Source organism: Salmo salar, chromosome ssa15 (assembly GCF_905237065.1).
Source record: "Salmo salar chromosome ssa15, Ssal_v3.1, whole genome shotgun sequence".
In the NCBI taxonomy this organism is placed as follows: Eukaryota; Metazoa; Chordata; class Actinopteri; order Salmoniformes; family Salmonidae; genus Salmo; species Salmo salar.
Window position 1 is genome coordinate 40,926,083 of NC_059456.1, and position 25,310 is coordinate 40,951,392.

At 43.4% G+C, this 25,310-nt stretch overlaps 1 protein-coding gene across 5 annotated transcripts; it reads right to left on the minus strand.

Annotated features, from left to right (window-relative positions):
- Positions 1-612: 612 nt before the first annotated feature.
- On the minus strand, positions 613-5,620 carry si:ch211-245h14.1 (uncharacterized). 5 transcript variants are annotated; one of them, XM_014144532.2, is made up of 11 exons: positions 5,143-5,617; positions 4,784-4,848; positions 4,417-4,486; positions 4,252-4,318; positions 4,022-4,149; positions 3,805-3,874; positions 3,495-3,704; positions 2,021-2,101; positions 1,820-1,912; positions 1,527-1,718; positions 613-1,390 (listed from the first exon to the last, which is right to left on the minus strand). In XM_014144532.2, the coding sequence occupies exons 3-11, from the start codon at positions 4,423-4,425 to the stop codon at positions 1,146-1,148; spliced, it is 1,095 nt and encodes a 364-aa protein (XP_014000007.1). In that variant the 5' UTR covers positions 4,426-4,486; positions 4,784-4,848; positions 5,143-5,617; the 3' UTR covers positions 613-1,145. The 5 variants fall into 5 exon arrangements, with proteins under 5 accessions (XP_014000007.1, XP_014000006.1, XP_045551682.1 ...); XM_014144531.2 differs by having other exon boundaries at positions 4,784-4,969; XM_045695726.1 differs by having other exon boundaries at positions 2,054-2,101; positions 4,784-4,969; positions 5,143-5,613.
- Between the last annotated feature and the right edge of the window lie 19,690 nt (positions 5,621-25,310).

Sequence of the window (25,310 nt, forward strand, 5' to 3'; positions counted from 1 at the left end):
CACTACGGTGAAGCATGGTGGTGGCAGCATCATGCTATGGGGATGTTTTTCAGTGGCAGGGACTAGGAGACTAGTCAGGATTGAGGGAAAGATGATTGTAGCAAAGTACAGAGAGATCCTTGATGAAAACCTGCTCTAGAGCACTCAGGACCTGACTGGGGCAAAGGTTTAACTTCCAACAGGACAACAACCCTAAGCACACAGCCAAGACAACAAAGGAGTGGCTTTGGGACAAGTCTCAATGTCCTTGAGTGGCCCAGCCAGAGCCCGGACTTGAATCCGATCAAGCATCTCTGGAAAGACCTGAAAAGAGTGAGGCTCTGCAGAGAAGAATGGGAGAAACTCCCCAAATACAGGTGTGCCAAGCTTGTAGCTTCATACCCAAGAAGACTCGCCTGTAATTGCTGCCAAAGGTGCTTCAACAAAGCACTGAGTGAAGGGTCTGAATACCTATGTTAATGTGATATCTGTTTATTTAATACATTTGCAAAAATTTCTAAACTGTTTTTGATTTGTCATTATGGGATATTGTGTGTAGATTATGTAGGTGGACTTTTTTTAATCCATTTTAGAATAAAGTTGTAACAACAAAATGTGGAAAATGTCAAGGGGTCTGAATACTTTCCGAATGCACTGTATGTTGATATCACAAGAGTTTGGGGAAAAAACAGATCATTCTTACTAAGTTATTCAATATTTGACAACACTTTTTACTTGTTCTGAATTATTTTCCTAGATTAGTACATCTGTAAGCAAAACATTACCACTAATGATACTGTAGGTACAACTTTTCAATCTCTTATGATTGAGTAGTGACATAGACAAGCATTTGTTAAAAGTACACCCAACAACAAAATAAGTGCTTCTAATACCAAAAGAAGGAAAACGCTTAAATTCACAAATATGAGGCATCCCACATGATTGTTAGTGTTAAGAGGGCATGCTTGGAGGGCAGCCACGGCAAAGATTCACTCACACCAGCTGTTCTACAGTGTGACCTCTAATTTAGTCCTGCTTGAGTATCATTCATTTGGTTGACTCCAAAAATTGTGATATGCTTTATTCTAAACTAGAATGAATTACCAACACCTTGAATGGTAGAATAGGGTTTTTAAAATCATGTTTGCGCGTTAAGACTTCAGATATTACTTGAAGTAACCCCTGGTGGCAACAAAATGTTTGTATGTAGTGCTGCTGTATTTCTGCAAGGCCTTGTGTATGAGAGTCACTGCTTTATCATTTGTTTCACAACGCAGAAGTCCCATAGAGTCATGGAAGAGAACATTAACTTCCTCCACTACATTTTTGTAGTGAGATGCAGATCTCTGGCTTGCGACAAAGCAGCGATCAAAGGTATGGTGCATCACCACTAGAATGACATCTTTGTTACCTGTTGAGAGAAAATTAAAGCTTTAAATGTACTTCCACTTAAAAAATATTTTTCATTAGAGTCAATCATTCTACAATATGGACCAATACATCCTGTTGAGTTACTTTCATGCTGTAATCTGAAAGGGCTTTCCTACTTGTAATTTGGTTCAAGGCGGCATCAATATCTGTTCCCACACGAGATGTAATAGGACAGAAGGCTATTATGACTTGGCAGTCCTCTGCACTGGTCTCCTCTTGCTTAAGTCCTACTGCCAGATCATCCACTTGTTTCATGAGTGCAAGGTGAGTGTTCAGGGTTTTTCCACAAACTCGTGAATGGACTTTAACTGTTCAAGACCAAAAAATGACTTTACACTTCATAAAACCCCAAGATAAGATAATACAACTTTTTTTTATTATGAAGTGGTAAGATATTCATTTGCCTCACCTGGTTGTTTCTCAATTTGAGTTTCATTTCCTCTCCCCAAACGATTCTTTTTAAAAATGGTCTGTGAAATACAATCTACTAATGACCTCGTCTCTGAAAGTATAAATTTAAAATCACACACTTTCTCACACTATGTGTCCAATTCCAAATATCATTAAAGGATTTGATGACATTGAACATTTTTTAGGTTTTGATATTGACCTGTGTAGGATGTTACAGAAAGCTGGTTCCTACCTCCTGCTGCTCCTCCTGTTATTCCTCTTTGTAACTGGGTGTCAGCACCTAAAGATGAAAATCACAGTCTACCTGTAAATTCTAATCAAACTCTTTTGCAAAGTATTTTAATACCAGGTACGCAGCCAACAGCCAAAAGAGATGATCGTGGAGACAGGAAAAGGAGGACCGAGCACGCCCCCATTTTCATCGACGGGGCTGTAGTGGAGCAGGTTGAGTGAGAGCTTCAAGTTCCTTGGTGTCCACATCACCAACAAACTATCATGGTCCAAACACACCAAGACAGTCGTGAAGAGGGCACAACAATGCCTATTCCCCCTCAGGAGACTGAAAAGATTTGGCATGGGTCCTCAGATCCTCAAAAAGTTCTACAACTATGGCAACTGCTCGACCTCTGACCGCAAGGCGCAACAGAGGGTAGTGCGTACGGCCCAGTGCATCACTGGGGCCAAGCTTCCTGCCACCCAGGACCTCTATACCAGGCAGTGTCAGAGGAGGGCCCTAAAAATTGGCAAAGACTCCAGCCACCCTAGCCATAGACTGTGCTCTCTGGTACTGCACGGCAAGCGGTACCGGAGCACCAAGTCTAGGTTCAAAATGCTTCTTAACAGCTTCTACCCCAAAGCCATAAGACTGCTTAACAGCTAATCAAATGGCTACCCGGACTATTTACATTGACCCCCACCTTTTTTTTTACGCTGCTGCTACTCACTGTTTATCATCTATGCATAGTCACTTTACCCCCACCTACATATTACCTCGACTAAACTGTACACACACACACGCTGATGACCACATAAAATACTATGAATTAAATTCCAACATAAAATACTATGAATTAAATTCCAACAGTATTGCAGCACATTCTTGTGAGTCTGTGCAAGTCATTGTGGTTAGCTTTGGAACAGACACCCTGGTTCGAATCCAGGCTGTACTACAACCGGATGTGATTGGGAGTCCGTCATTGTAAATAAGAATGTGTTTTTAACTTACTTGCCTAGTTAAATAAAAAAAAATGTTAAAAAAGTTTTGACAACTGTAAAAGGGTTTAATAACATCTATAGAATTCTTACACGTGCCGCGTTATTCTTACACGTGCCGCGTTATTCTTACACGTGCCCTGTTAAAGGTTTTGAGTTAACTGGTGGTACTGAGGTGCCATTAACAGATGTTTTCTGGACTAAAAAAAGATTGAAGGATGAGGGCTGATAACTGGGGTTCTTTCAGGCTAAGAGAAGACTGTGTTTGAGCGCCATTAAAGTCCCACTAGTTGAAGCGAACCTAGGCCTTGAATGTTTAACTTCTCAACAAAACTATACTATTCATGAAATCTACTACAGTGTTTATGATTTGTATGCCATCATCTACCGTCTTTTGATTAATGAAGAATGAGGGATGAGACCCACTGTGCTGCAGCTAACACAGCAGTTATGTCATTTACCTGCAACATTTGATGGCTGGTTTCCTGCTGTAGCAGAGTCAACTGATGGAGATGCAGCACTGCTCTGAGCCTCCATGGACTCTTCTCCAATGTAGCTCTGGAGCAAACCAACATGTGCCTGAATGAAGTCCAGCGCTTTGGCCAGCTGCTTCTCCAAATCTCTAAGAATAGGTAAGTAGCCATGTAACACTCCCCCAGGAACAAGTGCATCTGTAAGGAGAAAGTGACTAGTGCATACAATTACAACCAAAGATACACCAAAACTGTATTGGGTGAGTGCTATGCTGAATTGTTTTGAAAAGGGACTTACTCTCCATGACATCAACTGGAAGGAATTCCTTCAGCTCGTTAAGAACTAAAGCAATAGGTTTAGCTGTGTCCTAAGAATCAGAAATATTACAGAAAACAGGGGAATTAGTATATCCAATGGAATTACACATTGAATAAAACATCGTCGTTCTATTAACTAGTGAATGATTCCAGAATAGTGGTACAGTAGCTTTAGAAGCTACTGGGGCTATACCAACCTGTTTAGATTTGTTTATAAGTTCACTGATCTTCTTTCTAAGTTTAAAATGCTGAACGCCTGGCAGAAGTTCGTTCAGATCTGCTCTTGTTAACTCTTGAATTTCAATGTCATCTGTAATTTCAGCACCTAAAAACGAACATGATGTAATTAGGAACACAGTTGACAACGACTGACAACACAATGCATAAAGCTCAGTCAGATGTTCCATGATGTCCCATGTTAACTTACATGCCAGGGCATGTGCTGCAACTGGTGAGAGGCCCCTGATTTCCTCTTCCAAACTCATTGTCCTTGCCTAGGAGGAAGACATTGATATGCTATTTATTAGTCCAAAGCATTGTTCACAGGTTTAGACTGCTGCTTAATGTTACTGTATAATGTTATTTTAGTTACCTGACTCATACTTGTACTTTCACACTGATGCTGCTGTAGGGAAATAGGATTTGATCCCAGCTGCTCTGACCTGTCATTATGGTAACAACGCATTAAGGAGGGTATGTTTACTAGTCTGGGCACAACGTTACAACGCTTTCAGAAAAAAACATGCATTGTGATGTAGCCTACAATATACAATTTATCGGCAACGTTTTACATGTTGCAAAAATGTTGAGTAAGCTAAGCCTGGACATTGAATTTACGATTCCAATAATAGGGACAGGGTATAGTATACGTCAAACATTCAGCCTGCCACACAGTCACTATAGAAGCTCTTGTCATAAGGCCACGAATTGAGGCATGAAAATTATGAATATCAACTCACCTGCTGCTGTTTAATATCGAATTTTATCACGCTGCCAAGATCAGACCGGCCATACGAAACAGTCACTGGGTTTAGATTTGGTTTTAATGCAATGACAGTGGGTTGGATGAGTTGGACGTCAAAAACGGCAAATTATCGGTGTCCTTTACCAGAAATTGTACTGACATGATTTCTTGTAAAGTGAAACTGAAGCCAAAGACAGATTCGAAAGGTTTAGCGCTGTTCGGGATCCTTGGGACGTCCACATTCTAAACCCTAACCCCTACCATAACCCTTACCCTAAAATTGATCTATAAAAAGAAGTATCATAACCATTAAAATGTGAACTTTAATGGTGTAACGTCACAGTTGGGACTTACCAAGCATCCCGAATAGTATGGACAATACAGAAACTGCTTCTCCAGTACTTCACACTTGTAGGCACTGCGTGCGTTTGAGTGGTAAACCGAAAGTAGCCGACTGTAGACGGAAGTCGACGAATAAAGTCGATGAAGGTACATATCACAGATTATCCATTATATTGACCAGATACTCCATTTGGCCACTCTAATAATGAAAATAAATGTATTTAAAATGGAGTGCAGTCGGGAAGAGGCAAGACAGGTGGACCATCCTAGCCAATGAGAGGGCAGATACGAACGCGATAACAGGCACAACGCCTATATAAAGTGTTTTTTTCTCAAAGTTCCCGGGATGTCACGTGTCCTACTTATATCAGTACACTTAACAACCGAAGCATTAAGGAACTTCTATTCAATCAAAAGCCGCACGTAGCAAATAAGCCATTACATTTTTTGTTAACCAAATTTGACACCCTCTCATTGACCGCCATACAAAAACTCCTCGCTTGGTGAGCGAAAAAAAAATGAAAGAACGCCACCTGCTGGAGAAGACAGATTTTGGGCCCATTTATCCCTTTTCAACACAGTATTTGTGTGCACCGACAGCAAGTCGGGCAAGTTCTGCTGTTTCTAGGAAATGCGCCTCCAGCTAGATTTTTTTTAACATTGGCTACTTAACCAGACGGCCTGACGTCACCACTACTCACCAAATCTTTCCCCCAGTGGACCCATGTTCTGAACATGGCTGACCACTTATCAACACCTGCCCCAAACTTTGGGCAACAGGTAATTCATATGTTGAACCTAAGTAGTTACATGGTTTGTCATTAAATATTAGTATTAGATAGACACGCTTCTAATATCCATAGATTATTGACCCCTGACAGACAATTTCAAATTATTATTATTTATTTTTTTGTTAGCTTAGTTGGCTGGCTTTTGTGTCAGACTAGGTAGCCAAATGGAATGAATCACAAGACTGCAGGCATGTAATATTACAGCTAGCCACTGCCACCCGTACTGAAATATTTGTGAGTTTGAGTGAGTGAGAGTGAGAGTGAGCGAGAGAGAGAGAGAGAGAGAGAGAGAGAGAGAGAGAGAAACCCAGTGACAACCCTAAATGGCTATTCCCATAACAATACCTGAAGCCTAGACCCAATCTTGCCTGATACCAGCTGGTTCGGTGACATCGTTTCAAATTACAATTTGTATATGTCCTCACAGGCGATGGGGAGACACATTATGGGCAAGCTCCTGTACAGATTGCAGCGGGCCATGCAACGCCTTCCCCTGGATCTTGATTACTTACAGTTCGTGTGCACCATTGAGATGATATTTATCAGCTCACTAGCAAATCAAGTAGACTTGCCTCAAGAGGTGTTCAGGGTCTCTCCAATCTGTATAGTCTAGTCAATATTGAAATGGAAGAAGGAAATGCCCCATGTTGATGAGTTGGATGGCGAAATGGGACGTCTTAAACTGACTGTTTCGGAACAGCACCTTCGACAGCTGATTGAAATGGATCTGCCTCTACCTTGCATCGCCAAACTGCTTGTCATCTCAACACAAACTGACCAACACAGAATGCAGGAATACAGTATCGTGGTGAGCGGAACATACAGCCAAATGATAGACGAGGAGCTGGACAATCTGGTGGCCACAATCAAGACAAGTTCACCACAATTAGGATGGTGAGAGAACGTCTGAAAGCACTGGGTCATCGAGTCCAGTGGACCCGAGTGTGGGACTCAGTGCTTCTTGTAGATGCTGCAGGAATACATGAAAGAATGGCAGGACTTGGATGTGTTGTCAGAAGAACATACTCTGTTCAGGGTCCTCTTTCCCTCATACATGTGGACACCAACCACAAGATGATCAGGTAAGCTTAAACTCCCTTCAGTTCGGGGGGGGGGGCTCATAGCCCATACAATGCTGCCTCTGTTATATTTTACTGCAAGATGGCTGATTTGGCAAGTATACAAAACTGTCCAAAACGGTCTTTCAACAGATTTGGCTTTGTAATATTTGGTGGCATAATAATCAATAGGTTACCTATTGATCTCCCATGGTATTTGAAGTTTGTAATATTTGTCTGACTCAATGTGGATAATCCAATGCTTTATATAAACAATTAGTTTGAATTGTACAACAGCACAGCTGTTTTTGTATATGTGTTATTTTTTTTATTACACAGTCAGTTTCATAATGATATCCTATAGATCATGTACCTCGGTGCAGCAAACAATAACAAAGCATCAACTGCCCTTGGTTTCTTCCTGGAGTCTGTAGCGAAGCATGGCTTTCCATTAAGGTAACAGCATCATTCCCTCAGTAGTGTTGTGTGGAATCAGGCATTTGTTTGTAAATTGACACCGTTGGTTGCTTTGTATATGGCCTCGAATCAGACCATATGCCTGGTCTGCCTGAGGCCTTGTCTATCAAGACAAATATATTTATGTTGACCAAGTTTCATACACCACAGAGGAGAGTGATTGAATTCTGATGAACAGTTGTCTTGATTATAATGCTAGTGTCTGTATATCATCATCTAGGTGAGAGCAGACCAAGGTGTGGAGAATGTGGACATCGCAACATGCATGTTTCATGTCCTTGGTTGTGGCAGGGGAAGCTTTATCTCTGGTAAAAGTGTTCACAATCAACAGTCATTTCTACCACTATTTGTGTGTAATGAATACATAGATTACGACCACATATTATTGAAATTTGATCTGTACTATACTTTTTAGAGTGTAGTTAGGCAGGTGGCCTACACCTAAATTATAATCCCTGCACTGAGTAGAGATGATAAACTGTGCTGTTTCATGCATAACTGGTATTTAAATGCTTTGCAAAGGAGTGCCTTATAGACCACGTTTCCATTCAGTTTTTTGGCAAGTAAAGTCATTCCGTATAAAAAAAGATATGCAATGGCAGTTGTATTGGAAACAGGAAGTTTCGGTACAATCTGATAAATGCCGACAGATAATTTGTTCGTTGGACATGGTGTGATCTTTTTGCCGGTAAAACTAATTGTGTAAGAATTGTTGGTAGAAACGCCTTTAAGCGCAAATAATGATACACTAACCTTCATTACAAAGTAAACTTAGTCACACGATGAAACAGTATATTGTGTGGTCCTCCCACTATGCCTCGGGAAACCATTGTTGGATTCGACATTTTGAGCATTGAGATATTAAATAAATGATAGGAAATGAGCATAGAATCAAAGGAGAAAGAGACTGCGCCTCTGTAGAAAGACAGATAGCTGTGGAATGTGATGAAATGGGTAGGGGGAAGGGAGTAGAGCAACGGTTGAGATAGGGGAGACAGATGGACATCTGTGCACTAGGGGAAGGAACGGTTGAGGTCAGGAGGTGAGGTCAGTTCCCCTTAAGGGAGTAATCAGGGTTTAGTATATGGTTACCTTCTTCCTGTTGAGCATAAGATTTAAGGATTGGAGAGAAGGGGGAGTGTCTTAAGTGGGATATAAATATCTGGATGGGACAAATGTTGGGTTGTCTGAATACAGCTGTGCAGAACCTTTAGGAAGAATTAAACTTGGGTATAGCATCTCTAATGTCCATGAGTTATTTACTCTGAAAAATAAGAACCTAACACCATGCAGTTCATTAGGCTACAGATGAAATAAATGATGAACTTCACAGGGTGGTGAAAGTGCACAGTGATCTTGATGCTCCTTTCCAATAGATATTTAGGGTCTTACTCTGGTGACATGATGATCGATACTTGGCTGCCAATTGACAAATATTGTTGTTCTTATCCATAATCTCATCATGTAGACTAGCCTACCCACACAGCCTACAGTGTGTAAAGCTGTTGTATCAGCAAGCTGTTGTCTAGAGCACACGTACCAAGACCAGAGTGGGTGCATTTGCTATTTAACGCAAAAATTTGTGACAACTATCCGTAGAGTTGAAAATGTGATGGATTTCGTGTACACTACGTCATCACACACTGATTTTGGATCTTCAACAAGTCTGTTTGGTGGAAACACCACTGTTAGGGCGACTAAATTACCACCTCATCAACGGGGGGATTGTGCGATAAATCTCCTGGTAGACGCAGCACTTCCCAGGAGTCACGTGTATCCTCTGTCACAGGAGGAGACGGTGGCTATGGAAACAAATGCCTCCGAATCCCTGGGGCAGGGATACATTCGGCCCTCCACTTCACCTGCCTCCTCGAGTTTCTTTTTGTGAAGAAGAAGGATGGAGGTCTGCGCCCGTGTATTGACTATCGGGGTATCAATCAGATCACAGTGAGGTACAGCTACCCGCTGCCTCTCATTGCCAGTGCGATCGAGTCAATGCACGGGGAACGCTTCTTCACAAAATTGGATCTCAGGAGCGCTTACAACCTGGTGCGTATCCGGGAGGGGGACGAGTGGAAGACGGCATTTAGTACCACTTCAGGGCACTATGAGTACCTCGTCATGCCGTACGGGTTGATGAATGCTCCATCAGTCTTCCAGGCCTTTGTTGATGAGATTTTCCGGGACCTGCACGGGCAGGGTGTAGTAGTGTAGTGGTGTATATCGATGACATTCTGATATACTCCGCTACATGCGGCGAGCATGTGTCCCTGGTGCGCAGGGTGCTTAGTCGACTGTTGGAGCATGACCTGTACGTCAAGGCTGAGAAATGTCTGTTCTTCCAACAGTCCGTATCCTTCCTAGGGTACCGCATTTCCACTTCAGGGGTGGAGATGGAGAGTGACCGCATTTCAGCCGTGCGTAATTGGCTGACTCCCACCACAGTAAAGGTAGTGCAGCGGTTTCTAGGGTTTGCCAACTACTACCGGAGGTTTATCCGGGGTTTTGGTCAGGTAGTGGCTCCCATTACCTCACTGCTGAAGGGGGGACTGGTGGTCGGCTGAAGCGGACGGGGCTTTTGGTCACCTGAAGGCTCTGTTTACCTCGGCTCCCGTGCTGGCTCATCCGGATCCCTCTTTGGCGTTCATAGTGGAGGTGGACGCGTCCGAGGCTGGGATAGGAGCCGTACTCTCGAAGCGCTCGGGCACGCCACCAAAGCTCCGCCCCTGTGCTTTCTTTTCGAAGAAGCTCAGCCCTGCGGAGCGAAACTATGATGTGGGGGACCGGGAGCTGTTGGCTGTTGTCAAGGCTCTGAAGGTGTGGAGACATTGGCTTGAGGGGGCTAAACAACCTTTCCTCATCTGGACTGACCACCGCAATCTGGAGTACATCCGGCGGCGAGGAGACTGAACCCTCGCCAGGCAAGGTGGGCCATGTTCTTTACCCGTTTTGTTTTCACTCTGTCCTACAGACCAGGTTCCCAGAATGCTAAGGCAGACACACTGTCCCGGATGTATGACACAGAGGAGCGGTCCATGGATCACACTCCCATACTTCCTGCCTCTTTCCTGGTGGCACCAGTGGTGTGGGAGCTGGACGCGGACATCGAGTGGGCGTTACGCACAGAGCCCACTCCCCCGCAGTGTCCAGCTGGGCGCCTGTACGTTCCGTCTGCTGTCCGCGACCGTCTGATCTATTGGGCCCACACGTCACCCTCCTCTGGTCATCCTGGCATCGGACGGACAGTGCATTGCCTTAGTGGGAAGTACTGGTGGTCCACCTTGGCCAAGGACGTGAGGGTTTATGTTTCCTCCTGCTCGGTGTGCGCCCAGTGCAAGGCTCCCAGGCACCTGCCCAGAGGGAAGTTACAACCCTACCTGTTCCACAACGGCCGTGGTCGCACCTGTCGGTGGACTTCCTGACGGATCTTCCTCCCTCACAGGGAAACACCACGATTCTGGTCGTTGTGGATCGGTTTTCTAAGTCCTGCCACCTCCTCCCTTTGCCCGGTCTCCCTATGGCCCTACAGACTGCGGAGGCTCTGTTCACACGTCTTCCGGCACTACGGGGTGCCTGAGGACATAGTCTCTGATCGGGGTCCCCAGTTCACGTCCAGAGTCTGGAGAGTGTTCATGGAATGTCTGGGGGTCTCGGTCAGCCTCACCTCAGGTTTTCACCCCGAGAGTAACGGGCAGGTGGAGAGATTAAAGCAGGATGTGGGTAGGTTTCTGCGGTCATATTTCCAGGACCGGCCGGGGGAGTGGGCGGCGTTCATCTCCAGGGCAGAGATGGCCCAAAACTCACTCCGCCACTCCTCCACTAACCTCTCTCCCTTCCAGTGCGTACTGTGGTATCAGTCGGTTCTGGCACCTTGATATCAGAGCCAGATCGAAGCTCCTGCGGTTGACGAATGGTTTAAGCGCTCGGAGGAGACCTGGGACGTCACCCATGTGCACCTGCAATGGGCCGTGAGGCGGCAGAAGGCGAGCGTCGACCGCCACCGCAGTGAGGCCCCGGTGTTCGCACCGGGGGACCGGGTCTGGCTCTTGACCCAAAACCTGCCCCTCTGCCTGCCCTGCCAGAAGCTGGATCCGCGGTTTGTGGGGCCATCCAAAGTTCTGAGGAGACTGAACGAGGTATGCTACAGGTTACAGCTTCCCCCAGATTACCGTATTAATCCCTCGTTCCATGTGTCTCTCCGGTGGTGGCTGGTCCACTCCAGGAGTCTGAGGTGTGGGAGGTTCCTCCGCCCCCTCTGGACATTGAGGGGGCCCCGGCGTATGCTGTTCGAGCCATCCTGGACTCGAGGCGTCGGGTGAGGGGCCTTCAGTACCTTGTGGAATGGGTGGGGTACAGTCCGGAGGAGAGATGCTGGGTGCCGGTGGAGGACGTTTTGGACCCTTCGTTGCTGCGGGATTTCCACCGTCTCCACCCGGCTCGCCCTGCGCCTCGTCCTCCGGGTCGTCCCCGAGGTCGGTGTCGGCGCGCTGCTGGAGCCGCGCATCAAGGGGCGGGGGGGTACTGTCACGATTTCCGCCGAAGTCGGTCCCTCTCCTTGTTCGGGCGGCGTTCGGCGGTCGACGTCACCGGCCTTCTAGCCATCGCCGATAGACTTTTCATTTTCCATTTGTTTTGTCTTTGTCTTACACACCTGGTTTCAATCCCCCAATTACTTGCTCATTATTTAACCCTCTGTTCCCCCATGTTTGTTTGTTTGTTTGTTTGTTTGTTTGTTTGTTTGTTTGAGTAATTGTTTGTATGTATTACGGTCCATTATTGTGGGCTTGCTTTATTGTATTGTATTTGCCTATTTTGAGTAAATTACGTTTATTTACTCATATCTGCTGTCCTGCGCCTGACTCCTCTACACAAGCTACACACAGACCTCATTACAAAAACAGTTCAATTCAACAGGAGACGGTGAAGAGAAAGGCAAAGTACCTTAGAATACTTTGACTAATTATTTCTCCTTATGCTCAGTAAGGTTACAATAATAGTAATAACGTGTGTAGGACAGAGGACTGGGTATGATGTTGAATGTTTCATTATGTTGCTTCAAATGTTCTCTCATATGCTTTCAGGTTTGAACAGTTATGGCGGGACTTGTGGATGGCCATGTCAAACATCTTTGACAGGTTAAGGGAGCCCTCATCTTCCAAACTGTGTAGGACATTGTAAAGCAGCCTTCACTTATTCTGTGTGCACTATGTATTCCTCCCATACCTCCAAGCAGACCTAGACACCTTAACCAATGGATGGGATAAACATTCTCTGCACACCGAGCAAAATCTGACCCCCTACCAGCTATGGGAAATGGGACAAGCAGAGAATCCTGTCACCTTCCCTGGCAATGTGGAAGTAAAGATTTAAAGGAGCCACTATGAAAATGTAATTAAGTCTTATCTAAACATTTTTTTGGGTTGTTTGTAAATGAACATGATCTTCCATGTTCAGGATTTAAACAACTTGGTTGGGGACGATGCCTGCCTGTGGGAGGAGCATGGCCAGGGAATTTTGGTCCCACCAGTGGAGTGCCCACTGACAGAGCAGGATATGACACTGCTCTGATGGAGCCATGACCCAAACTCACCATCAAGACTATGGACAAGATATTTACGCATCTGTTTTGAACTATGTGCTGCTACTTATGGCTGAATGATCCTTATACCTCTGCTGATACTGTCTCAAGGAATAGTAACAGTCTAGTCCAGTAATTCTAAAAGGCTGCAATATTATGTAATGTGGTCGCAGCAAAATTATACCAATTGGTTGATTTTGATTGGTCATTAATGTTGTGGAAAATGTTATCCAAAGATTAAGGCGGCGACTATTTCATTGTATAATAGATCAATCTTTAATCAAGCAGCTGCAGGGGAAATCTGATTTCACAGGGAAGTACTCGAGGAGTAAATGGTTACATGTCCGTGATATAGTGGAAGGTGATCAGTCAATCATATTGTTACACAGCAGTTATTTTATACAAGCAACAGTTCCAGAACACAATGGCCTTGTTTTAGTGTGCAGACATACCAGGAGTCTATGAAAGGCATAACATCAGTCTAACACAGAACAGGCTACAGAGCAGCTCACTCTGAATTCGACCACCACTCAATGGACAACAGAATCAATGTTTATCTAAATTACTAAATGGAGATGTTTGAATACAAAAGAGTTGCAGTCATTAAATGTTAAAACTTTTCATTTTCCTTCTCATTTCTTTTTACTATATGGGGAAAAGTGATCCTTTTGACAGAAAATAAGCCTTCAAATAGAAACAATCGACACTGAATGGTATGTGATGCATGTAACGTCAACTCAGCAAAAAAAGAAACGTCCTCTCACTGTCAACTGTGTTTATTTTCAGCAAACTTGTGTAAATATTTGTATGAACATAACAATATTCAACAACTGAGACATAAACTGAAAAAGTTCCACAGACATGTAACTAACAGAAATGGAATAATGTGTCCCTGAACAAAGGGGGAGTCAAAATCAAAAGTAACAGTCAGTATCTGGTGTGGCCACCAGCTGCATTAAGTACTGCAGTGCATCTCCTCATGGACTGCACCAGATTTGCCAGTTCTTGCTGTGAGATGTTACCCCACTCTTCCACCAAGGCGCCTGCAAGTTCCCGGACATTTCTGGGGGGAATGGACATGCCCTCAACCTCCAATCCAACAGGACGCAGACGTGCTCAATGGGATTGAGATTCGGGCTCTTCGCTGGCCATTGTCATGCTGGAGGGTCGTGTCTGGATGAGCCTGCAGGAAGGGTACCACATGAGGGAGGAGGATGTCTTTCCTGTAACGCACAGTGTTGAGATTGCCTGCAATAACAACGAGCTCAGTCTGATGATGCTGTGACACACCGCCCCAGACCATGACGGACCCCCCACCTCCAAATCGATCCCGCTCCAGAGTACAGGCCTCGGTCTAACGCTCATTCCTTCGACGATAAACGCAATCTGACCATCACCCCTGGTTTTTGCCAGTCCTGTCTGGTCCAGCGACGGTGGGTTTGTGCCCATAGGTGACGTTGTTGCCGGTGATGTCTGGTGAGGACCTGCCTTATAACAGACCTACAAGCCCTCAGTCCAGCCTCTCTCAGCCTATTGCGGACAGTCTGAGCACTGATGGAGGGATTGTGCGTTCCTGGTGTAACTCGGGCAGTTGCTGTTGCCATACTGTACCTGTCCCGCAGGTGTGATGTTTGGTTGTACCAATCCTGTGCAGGTGTTGTTACACGTGGTCTGCCACTGCGACCAGATGTCCGTCCTGTTTCCCTGTAGCGCTGTCTTAGGCGTCTCACAGTACGGACATTGCAATTTATTGCCCTGACCACATCTGCAGTCCTATAATGCCTCCTTGTAGCATGCCTAAGGCACGTTGACGCAGATGAGCAGGGACCCTGGGCATCTTTCTTTTGTTGTTTTTCAAAGTCAGTACAAAGGCCTCTTTAGTGTCCTAAGTTTTCATAACTGTGACCTTAATTGCCTACCGTCTGTAAGCTGTTAGTGTCTTAACCGTTCCACAGGTCCATATTCATTAATTGTTATCTTTGAAAGACAGGGTCCTGAAAAAGGGACGTTTCCTTTTTCGCTGAGTTTAGAAACAAAAGTGATGCAATTTAGCACGTCGAGTAATGAGTATGTTCTGTGTTCACATGTAAAAGTGATTACTTTTGATAATGCTTTATCTGCCTTTCCAATGAAAACTAGTTTGAAAATTCTTAACATTTTATGGAAAAGATGTGTTTCTGGACGATGCACCATGCTGCCTTGTTGAAAACATGACCGACACATCATGGGCCATAGACCGGTGGTGACCTGCAGCTCAGCATAACCGAATCCGAAATGCGAGTGAGTGCGAGAGTTATGATAATGAGAAAAGTAATATGTCATTTACAGATTATTGGCTGAACTTATCAATCATCAAAATGGGGTAGACCCTATAATGGGTTGGGTATAGACAGCAAAATGACACATTCCTGGATTCTGGGACCATTGATATGCACCTGGCCATCTCCAGGTTACTGGAGGAATGCAGCGGTCTCTGGGTCTGTCCCTGCACCTCTGTCTGCTGATGATGCCCCTGACCATGCAATTGATGCACCTGAGCTTGTTGATGCGGTGGCACTGGACTCTGACCCTGATTAATAGTCTGGGTCAGCACAGAGATGAGGCTGTGTGCAGCTGAAACCACCTCTGAATACTCTCTGCTGAACACAAAGTGAACATCAGCTGGATATAGAGACAAGGGAAAAGCATTAACTGACTTGACCAATTTTGAATGTCTCTAGCTTAAATAGCCAGCTAGTCCAGAACATTTTGCTAAGGGTAATTCAGATACAATCAGATATGTATGACGAGCTTGAACGTATGCTTTCAGTATACCAAGTAGCTGTCCATAAAGGGCGAAATGTGATTTCAATCTCATGATGTAAGAGTGTTACCTAGCTAGCTAACTGGAGACATTCGTGATAGGACTAAAATCACATTGGCCTATTTCGACGTGACTTGGTTTAATAAAAACATACGGACAACCCTACGGCTGGCAGTGGCTAGCTACAGGCTGGCAGTGACTAGCTACAGGCATGTAGTGTCTAGCGATTCAGTCCATTTGGCTAGCTTGTCAGACAATTTAAGCCAGCCGACTAAACTATAGTTTAGTAACGTACTTCAAAATTGTCACGGGTCAATATACACTGAATAAATATATAAGCGCAACATGTAGTAAAAGATCCCCAAAAGTTTTCATACGCACAAAAAGCGTATTTATCAAAAACATTTGTGCACAAATTTGTTTACATTCCTGTTAGAGAGCATTTGTCATTTGCCAAGATAATCCATCCGCCTGACAATTGTGGCATATCAAGAAGCTGATTAAACATCATGATCATTACACAGGTGCACCTTGTACTGGGGACAATAAAAGGCAACTAAAATGTGCAGTTTTGTCACACAACACAATGCCACAGATGTCTCAAATTTTGAGGGTGCATGCAATTGGCATGTTGACTGCAGGAATGTCCACCAGAGCTGTTGCCAGAGAGTTGAATGTAAATTTTTCTACCATAAGCCGCCTCCAGCATTGTTTTTAGAGAATTTGGCAGTACGTCCAACCAGCCTCACAACCGCAGACCACGTTGTATGGTGATGTGTTGGCAAGTGGTTTGCTGATGTCAATGTTGTGAACAGAGTGTCCAATGGTGGTCGTGGGGTTATAGTATGGGCAGGCATATCTTACGGACAACGAGCACAATTGCATTTTATCGATGGCAATTTGAATGCACAAAAATACTGTGACGAGATCCTGAGGCAATTTTTTTTTAAAGGTAACTGTGACCAACAGATGCATATACAGTGCATGCATAGAAGTATTCAGACCCTTTGACTTTTTCCACATTTTGTTACATTACAGCTTTATTCTAAAATGGATTTGATAGTTTTTTTCCCCTCATTAAACTACACACAATACACCATAATGACAAAGCAAAAACGGGTTATTAGAAATTGTTGCTAATTTATTAAATCTGAAGTATCCCATTTATATAGGTATTCAGACCTTTTACTCAGTACTTTGTTAAAGCACCTTTGGCAGCGATTACAACCTCAATTTTTGGGGGGTATTACGCTACAAGCTTGGCATACCTGTATTTGGGGAGTTTCTCCCATTCTTCTCTGCAGATCCTCTCAAGCTCTGTCAGGTTGGATAGGGAACGTTGCTGCACAGCTATTTTCAGGTCTCTCCAGAGATGTTCGATCAGTTTCAAGTCCCGGCTCTGGCTGGGCCACTCAAGGACATTCAGAGACTTGTCCAGAAGCCACTCCTGCATTGTCTTGGCTGTGTGCTTAGGGTCATTGTCCTGTTGGAAGGTGAACCTTCACCCAAGTCTAAAGTCTTTGAGTGCTCTGGATCAAGGATCTCTCTATACTTTGCTCCGTTCATCTCTGCCTCAAACCTGACTAGTCTCCCAGTCCCTGCCGCAGAAAAACATTCCCACAGCATGATGCTGCTACCACCATGCATCACCGTAGGGATGGTGCCAGGTTTCCTCCAGACGCGACACTTGGCATTCAGGCCAAAAAGTTCAATCTTGGTTTCATCAGACCAGAGAATCTTGTTTCTCATGGTTTGATAGTCTTAAGGTGCCTCTTGGCAAACTCCAAGTGGGCTGTTGTGCATTTTACTGAGGAGTGGCTTCCGTCTTGCCGATCTAACATAAAGGCCTGATCGGTGGAGTGCTGCAGAGATGGTTGTCCTTCTGGACGGTTCTCCCTTCTCAACAGAGGAACTCTAGAGCACTGTCAGAGTAACCTTTGGGTCTTGTTCACCTCCCTGACCAAGGCCCTTTTCCCCTGATTGCTCAGTTTGGCCAACTCTAGGAAGAGTCTTGGTGGTTCCAAACTTCTTCCATTTAAGAATGATGGAGGCCACTGTGTTCCTGGGGACTTTCAATGCTGCAGAAATGTTTTGGCACCCTTCCCCAGACCTGTGCCTCAACACAATCCTGTCTCGGAGCTCTACGGACAATTCCTTTGACCTCATGACTTTTTTTTTTCAAAATCATGTCAAATCAATTGAATTTACCACACGTGGACTCCAATCAAGTTGTTGAAACAGCTCAAGGATGATCAATGAAAACAGGATGCACCTGAGCTCATTTTCAAGTCTCATAGCAAAGGGTCTGAATACTTATGTAAATAAGGTATTTCTGTTTGTAATTTTTAACAAATTAGCAAACATTTCTAAAAACCTGTGTTCATTTTGTCATTATGGGGTATCGTGTATAGATTGTTGATTTTATTTTTTATTTAATCCATTTTAGAATAAGGCTGTAACATAAGAAAATGTGGATAAAGTCAAGGGGTCTGAATACTTTCCGAAGGCACTGTATGTATTTCCTGTATGTATGTATGTATGTATGTATGTATGTATTTCACTCAATCTAAAGCATAGACTTTGAATATGACAGTCAGATTTTAGTTTGGAGAAATTACTTAACGGACTATTGGTGAAATGCATGTTGTCAATGTAGGATGAATGAAATGAATGATTGATGATTAAAATTTTTATTTTGGGTAGTAATGCAAGCGACTGTTACTGAAATACTAGCTTTTTATTTTTTGAGAGGTGATTCAGTAATGATCATCTATTTTATTTTGGGTGTATAATGCGAGCGACCATTATCAATGCTAGTTGTTTTGGTTTTGGAGAGGTGGTTATAATACTCATCTCTTCTATTTTATTTTGAGTTGTAATGCGAAGAGACCATTACTATAATACTAGTCAGTTTCTTTAGGAGAGGTGGTTCAGAGATAATAATCACCTACCGTAAATTCCGGACTATAAGCCGCAACTTTTTTCCCACGCTTTGAACCTCGCGGCTTAAACAAAGACGCAGCTAATATATGGATTTTTCCAACTTTCAATTTTTTTTCTCCAAAAAAACACATTCTGTGACGTGCACAGTTTTTTGGCGGCATGAAGCTTTCATTAGACCAATGAAATTGCCGAACGGGTTAAGGTCAAACAACTTTTTTGTTTACTGTTTAGATTAAATCGAGCGCTCTCAAACTTCCCATCATTCTGATTACGGTAGTCATTTTGTCACCCTCATCATGGCAAAGACACGGAGAAATGCATATGATGCAGCTTTCAAGTTGAAGGCGATTGATCTGGCTGTTGGAAAAGGAAATAGAGCTGCTGCACGGGAGCTTGGTCTTAATGAGTCGATGATAAGACGTTGGAAACAGCAGCGTGAGGAATTGACTCAGTGCAAAAAGACAACTAAAGCTTACTGCTAATTTTTTATTTTTTGTTACAAGCCGTGTTTCGTTAAAGCCTATTTTTGTTACAAGCCGTGTTTCATTAAAGCCTATTTATTTTTGTTACAAGCCATGTTTCGTTAAAGCCTGTGTAAAGTTCATTTGTTTCAATGTACCAGTAGGCACCTGCGGCTTATAGACATGTGCAGCTTATTTATGTTCAAAATATATATATTTTTTTTAATTCAGTGGGTGCGGCTTATATTCAGGTGTGCTTAATAGTCCGGAAATTACGGTAATTTTATACTAGTTATTTTGGTTTTGAAGAGGTGGTTCAGCGTTAGTCATGTATTTTATTTTGGGTTGTAATGCTAGCGACCATTACATAAATACTAGTTATTTCTTATTTTGTAGTGTTTATTTTGAAGAGGTACCCAGAGAATGAGTTGAGTTTATGTATAGTGGTAATTCTGTGTGAGATTTACCAAGTGATTGAGTTGAGTTGTTTATGTATATAGTGTGTTGTATGTTTCATTGTTTGGTTGTCTTTGGATTATGGCAGGGTTTATTGGGTAATGGCCCAATAGTGGAATAAAAAAGTTAGGAGTAGGACAGAAATTATTTGAATAGAAGGTTGTAAGTCGCTCTGGAAAAGAGCGTCTGCTAAATGACGTAAATGTAAATGTAAAAATGAACGTATTTGTTCATAAAATGTTACTTTGTATCACCACCAGGGGGTACTGGTTTATAACATTTACTATTACTCTACACCCTTTAGGATTAGGATTTTTGGATTTTTTGGAAAAAACATTTTTTCACCTTTATTTAACCAGGTAGGCTAGTTGAGAACAAGTTCTCATTTGCAACTGCGACCTGGCCAAGATAAAGCAAAGCAGTTCGACACATACAACAACACAGAGTTACACATGGAATAAACAAACATACAATCAATAATACAGCATGTGCAATATATACATCAATATATACAGCATGTGCAAATGAGGTAGGATAAGGGAGGTAAGGCAATAAATAGGCCATGGTGGCGAAGTAATTACAATATAGCAATTAAACACTGGAATGGTAAAATGTGCAGGTAGAGATACTGGGGTGCAAAAGAGCAAGATAAATAAATAAATACAGTATGGGGATGAGGTAGATTGGATGGGCTATTTACAGATGGGCTATGTACAGGTGCAGTGATCTGTGAGCTGCTCTGACAGCTGGTGCTTTAAGCCAGTGAGGGAGGTAAGAGTCTCCAGCTTTAGTGATTTTTGTAGTCTGCCATGCGGGTTTCTCTGTGAGGCCCGTGTGTGACATATATTTGAGTTTAGTAGAACCAATTACTATAGCCTGGATTAAGTGAGAAAAGAATTAGGATTACAGTATCACCCACTGTTATTTAACACACACTGAAAGAAGATAGAGGAGAATTTATATAGGCATATTCCTACATATTACACCCACTTTAGAATAACCCTATACAAATTGGAAAACACATTCCACGCAGACTATCTAAATAAAAAAAAGTTGGAGCACCATGGAACAGTCAAATCAGAATGAGGAGATAGGAGCAATGAAGCCTGTCACGCCTGTTGAATATATGCAAAAGAAGTTTCCTGCTTTGGAATTTACATTCACTTTTAAGAAATGGCATGTCTGGACAGAGATGGCAGGAGAAAATAGATATCCAATGGCTGGTTCCTTCAACAAGACTAGGTTGGATTTAGTCAAGGAGATAATTCAGACAAGAAAAATGGACAAAAAGAAGATGATGAAGAAGAAGTACCCGTGTATCAGAAACTGTGATAGGAATGATGATGCGGGAAGGACAGATCTTCATGAACAAGGCTACCGTGACCAAACTAAAGCTGGAAAAGAAAATAGAATGCGGAATGAAAGAACTGAGTCAATACAAAGGAAGAACAGGAGTACTCCCAATTTTGAGACTCAACCCAGAGGACCCCTGGGTGACTATACACAGATCTACCCTCTCATGCCACTGACAGAAGAAAATGGAGAAGTAACCACAAAGGAGGTGGATGGCACAACAGCAGCAACAAGTGACATGAGAACAGTTGAATTGAATGGAAGAAAAATAAATCAAAGCACAGGAAAAAAACATGTAGTATTAGCTGCAGTAGATGTGGAAGGTGATATTGAGGTTATACGGCCCCTACCAGACCATTTATCAGCGCAACAGACAAATTTATTAGCTCTGACCCCATTTATTAGCTCTGACCCCATTTATTAGCTCTGACCCCAGCTTGTGAATTAGGGGAAGGGAAGGCCCTTACTTTCTACTCAGATTCAGCATATGATAGTAGGATTTGAAGAGCAAGAGAGTTTACTAGTACCACTGGCACACCTATTGAAAACAGACCTTATGTTGAACAGTTGATTGACGCTATGTGAAAACCTAACACATTGGCTATTGTGAAGGTTGAGGCATACACGGGTTGATGTGGTATTGATAGAATTGGTAACAGCATAGCTGATGAGGCGGCCAAATTGGCTGTTTCCCACGCACATGCATTTTATTTTGTTGTTGTTGTTTGTGTCATTTGAAACTACTGCTCTTGAGGAACAGCAGCAGGCTGATATTCTCATTCGCCAAGTGTGGAAGGAGAGAGGGTGTGCTCTCTGTCCTAGGTCTGGCTTATGGCTATATCTTTTGTATGGCATGCCCTGTTTACCATCAACCATGTTCTTTAATATTTGCCGATTGGCTCATGGAGTGAGCCGTTCATCAAAGGGGATATGAGAGGAGAATGGAGGAGGAGGAGAATGTTAGAAAATTTGACCCAAAATTTGAATCAGCACGTAAAACAGTTCATTTTTCGTTGCGCGGCATGTTTGTTATATAATATAGACAAGGGAACTCCATTGCAACCAGGGAAGTTCCCCACTTCAAAAGGATATTTTGTCTACCTAGCTATGGATTTCATAGACATGGTAGAGCAAAAAGAAAGAACGAGATACTGCCTGGTGATAATTGACAGGTTCACCAGGTGGGTGGAACCATCCCACCACCAACTGCGTTGCGCGAACAGTTGCAAAATTGCTAGTTAGGGAGTTTATGCTCAGGTTCGGAGTGCCTGAGGTTTGTCTGCAGACAATGGGACCCATCTCATAGGAGATGTGGTTACCCAAATGGCCAAATTGATAGGTGTTGACCAGAAGTTTGTGTCCATCTATCAACCGCGGAGTAACGAGAGTTACTGAGGGCTAATCTGGACCCTGAAAAGCTCCCTTGTCAAACTATGCCATTCCACAGGAATGACATGGGTAGAGGGATTACCTCTTGTCCTCATGAAAATGTGCAGCAGCCTTAACAAAGGTATTGGGTGTACACCTTATGAAATGTTAACAAGACGACCAATGAACACCCCAGGGGTGAGACCTATGACTGACCGACAGATAGACATAACTGAGATATAGTGCGACCATCTTGAGTACATGAAGGAACTAACTTCTGTTGTAAGTTTTCTCCACTCTGACACTAGGAAAGCAGCAGAACCGATCCCAGGTGAAGACCCTGACGAGCTACCCATAAACGTTGGAGAATGGGTGAAACTCAGGGTCCACAAGCGAAAATGGAACCAACCACGATGGATGGGTCTGTTCCAGGTAACCATGGTAACACCAACAGCCCTGCGGGTAGAGGAGAGGTCCGGCTAGCATCATCTCTCCCACTGCAAGCATCTCCCAGAGTGGAAGCCATGGATGAGCAACTGGAGGAAGGGAGAGCAGGGCCACGAGAACATCTGAAGGAGGAAGAAGGTCCAAGCAAAATAGGAGCAGAAGGCCGAGACCAAAGGTCAGAAAAACCAACAGAGGGTTCAGCCACAGAACCTTAAGAGTCATCAGATGTCGAGGAAACCATCATACACACACACTATGGTTGTGAAACAAGAAAATCGCAACCATGGAAAAACACATGCAGTGTATTTATTGCTCTCCAAATCCTACTCGTTCCCTTTGTGGACAGGTATGTGGAGAATAATAAATGGGTGAAAACAGTGACATACATAGGATTACAGGGTAGGGGGAACACATCTGGCACATGGGTAATGATTTTCCAGATACCCACCTCCACAGCCTTTCTGTGGGAAAGCCAGGTAGTACCAATTTGAAAGAATGATTTTGGATGTTAATTACTCCATTTCATGCAAAGGAACAATACCAGAGTTGGACAAAGAAACAGCAATTATACTATTCTGATGTTGGTCACTAGGGGGAGGGAAGCAACATGGGAAGGTGGAGTATCCAATAAGACAATAGGTAATAGTTCAGATGCAGCTAAAGAATATAAGGAGGGTGGGCCCATTGAGACTATATGGCCAAGGTAGGAGAAGGTTCCTAGTGTACAACCAGGCAACAATTCCCAGCTGATTAAATGCATAGGACCTCCATAAGTACAATGGGGAGAGTATCTGACTGGGAGTGTAAAGCCCCTAAATGATAAAGGAGATGTTGTGTTGACAGGATTAAAACCCACAATAACTCCCCCTGTTTGTTTCTGCAACCCAGGGTATGTGGATGTAGGAAACACAACTAAATTGCCTGTCTTACACAGGCCTAAAAACAGATACCAGTAGTTTTGATGTACTGGACGGGCAACAATTGATAACTAGGGTAAATATGTCAAACATAGGCAAAGGCATGGGGACACCTCTGGATCATCTCTGGATCTGTGGGGGTAAAGGCTACATTTTCCTCCCCATGGGATGGAAAGGGTGTTATTATCTGGGGAAAACTGAACTGACAGTAACAACATTACTTGCTTCTGAGCTGCTGAACAGTTCTTTGCAAATTAGTTTCAGATCGAGTGGCAGAGCTAAAAGAGCAGTGGCTCAAATAATGAAGCTTATGGGCATGTGCTGTCTCAGATAGAGATGGCAGCCCAATGTAATCTTTCCAGGTGCAAGAGTAGTAGTAAAGGGTAAGGGGATTAACAATTTGACATACTCCATGCAGGCCCTTACTAATTTGATAGTACAGGGTTTTACTCAGTTGTCACTAAATGTGCGAATTTGAAGGCAGTAGCGACCAGAGACGAAATGGCACATATTGGCTAAAGACAGAGGGGCCTACAGGTCCCTTGGAATAAACAATGAGAAGTTCTATGTCATGTTGCTTCCTGACTCCTCTGACAACATGACAGCTATTATTAATGACCTGGCTAAATTAGGAGGTACTCTGTGAAAAGCTGACAGCACCATCTTTGACCAAATTGGACACTGGTTTAATGGTGTATTTGGAAACGTGATGGGTAAGGTAATAATGATCCTGTCTGTCATGATTGTTCCACTCCTGGTAGGACTACTGTGTTTTGCTGTTGCTTTATGTATAATAAAGTGCTTGGCTAGAAAGACTGTTGAACATTTGGGGATTATGGGACACGTGTATGTTGGGGTGGTCACAAGAAGGGAGCAAACTTACCTAATGTGGTGGAGGGAAGATATGGGAGATACTAGAATTTGTCGTGTATATATGGGTCAACTGAGAGAAGAGTATAGTGATAGGAGAAACTATGATGAAGGGGATTTTAGTGTGTTAGACTTACAGGTGACAGGTGTAAACATTTCCAGGATAGAAGAAGTCATGGGAGCACCTTTTGGATGGATATGGGTATGCAGTGACAAGTGGTATTTCACTTTACCTTCTGGATGGGAGGGTGGGGGTGTTGTTGTTATTTGGGGAGAACAGAAATGTACCTGTTAAGAATTCCGGTCACCGATCTTTTCAGTGAGACCGGTAAAACCAACTCTGGGGTACTGCAGCGTGCCAAACGACTCATCCCAGAAAATCAGGAAGCCTATGGTCATGTCCTACACCTGGGTGAGATTTTGGTATATCAATCATACCCTCCGGAGGTGTGGCTGTCCTAGGAAAGTGGATAAACAATTTAACCTATTCTTTACAGGCCCATATGAATTTAATGATCCGAGGATTTAGCCAACTCTCATTAGATGTCCAAAATCTGAAAGCTGTCGTCGGCAACCATGAGTTGGCTTTAGATTATCTTTTGGAGAAGGAAGGAGAACACTGTAACATACTAGGTATTATTGATCCTGATAATTGTGT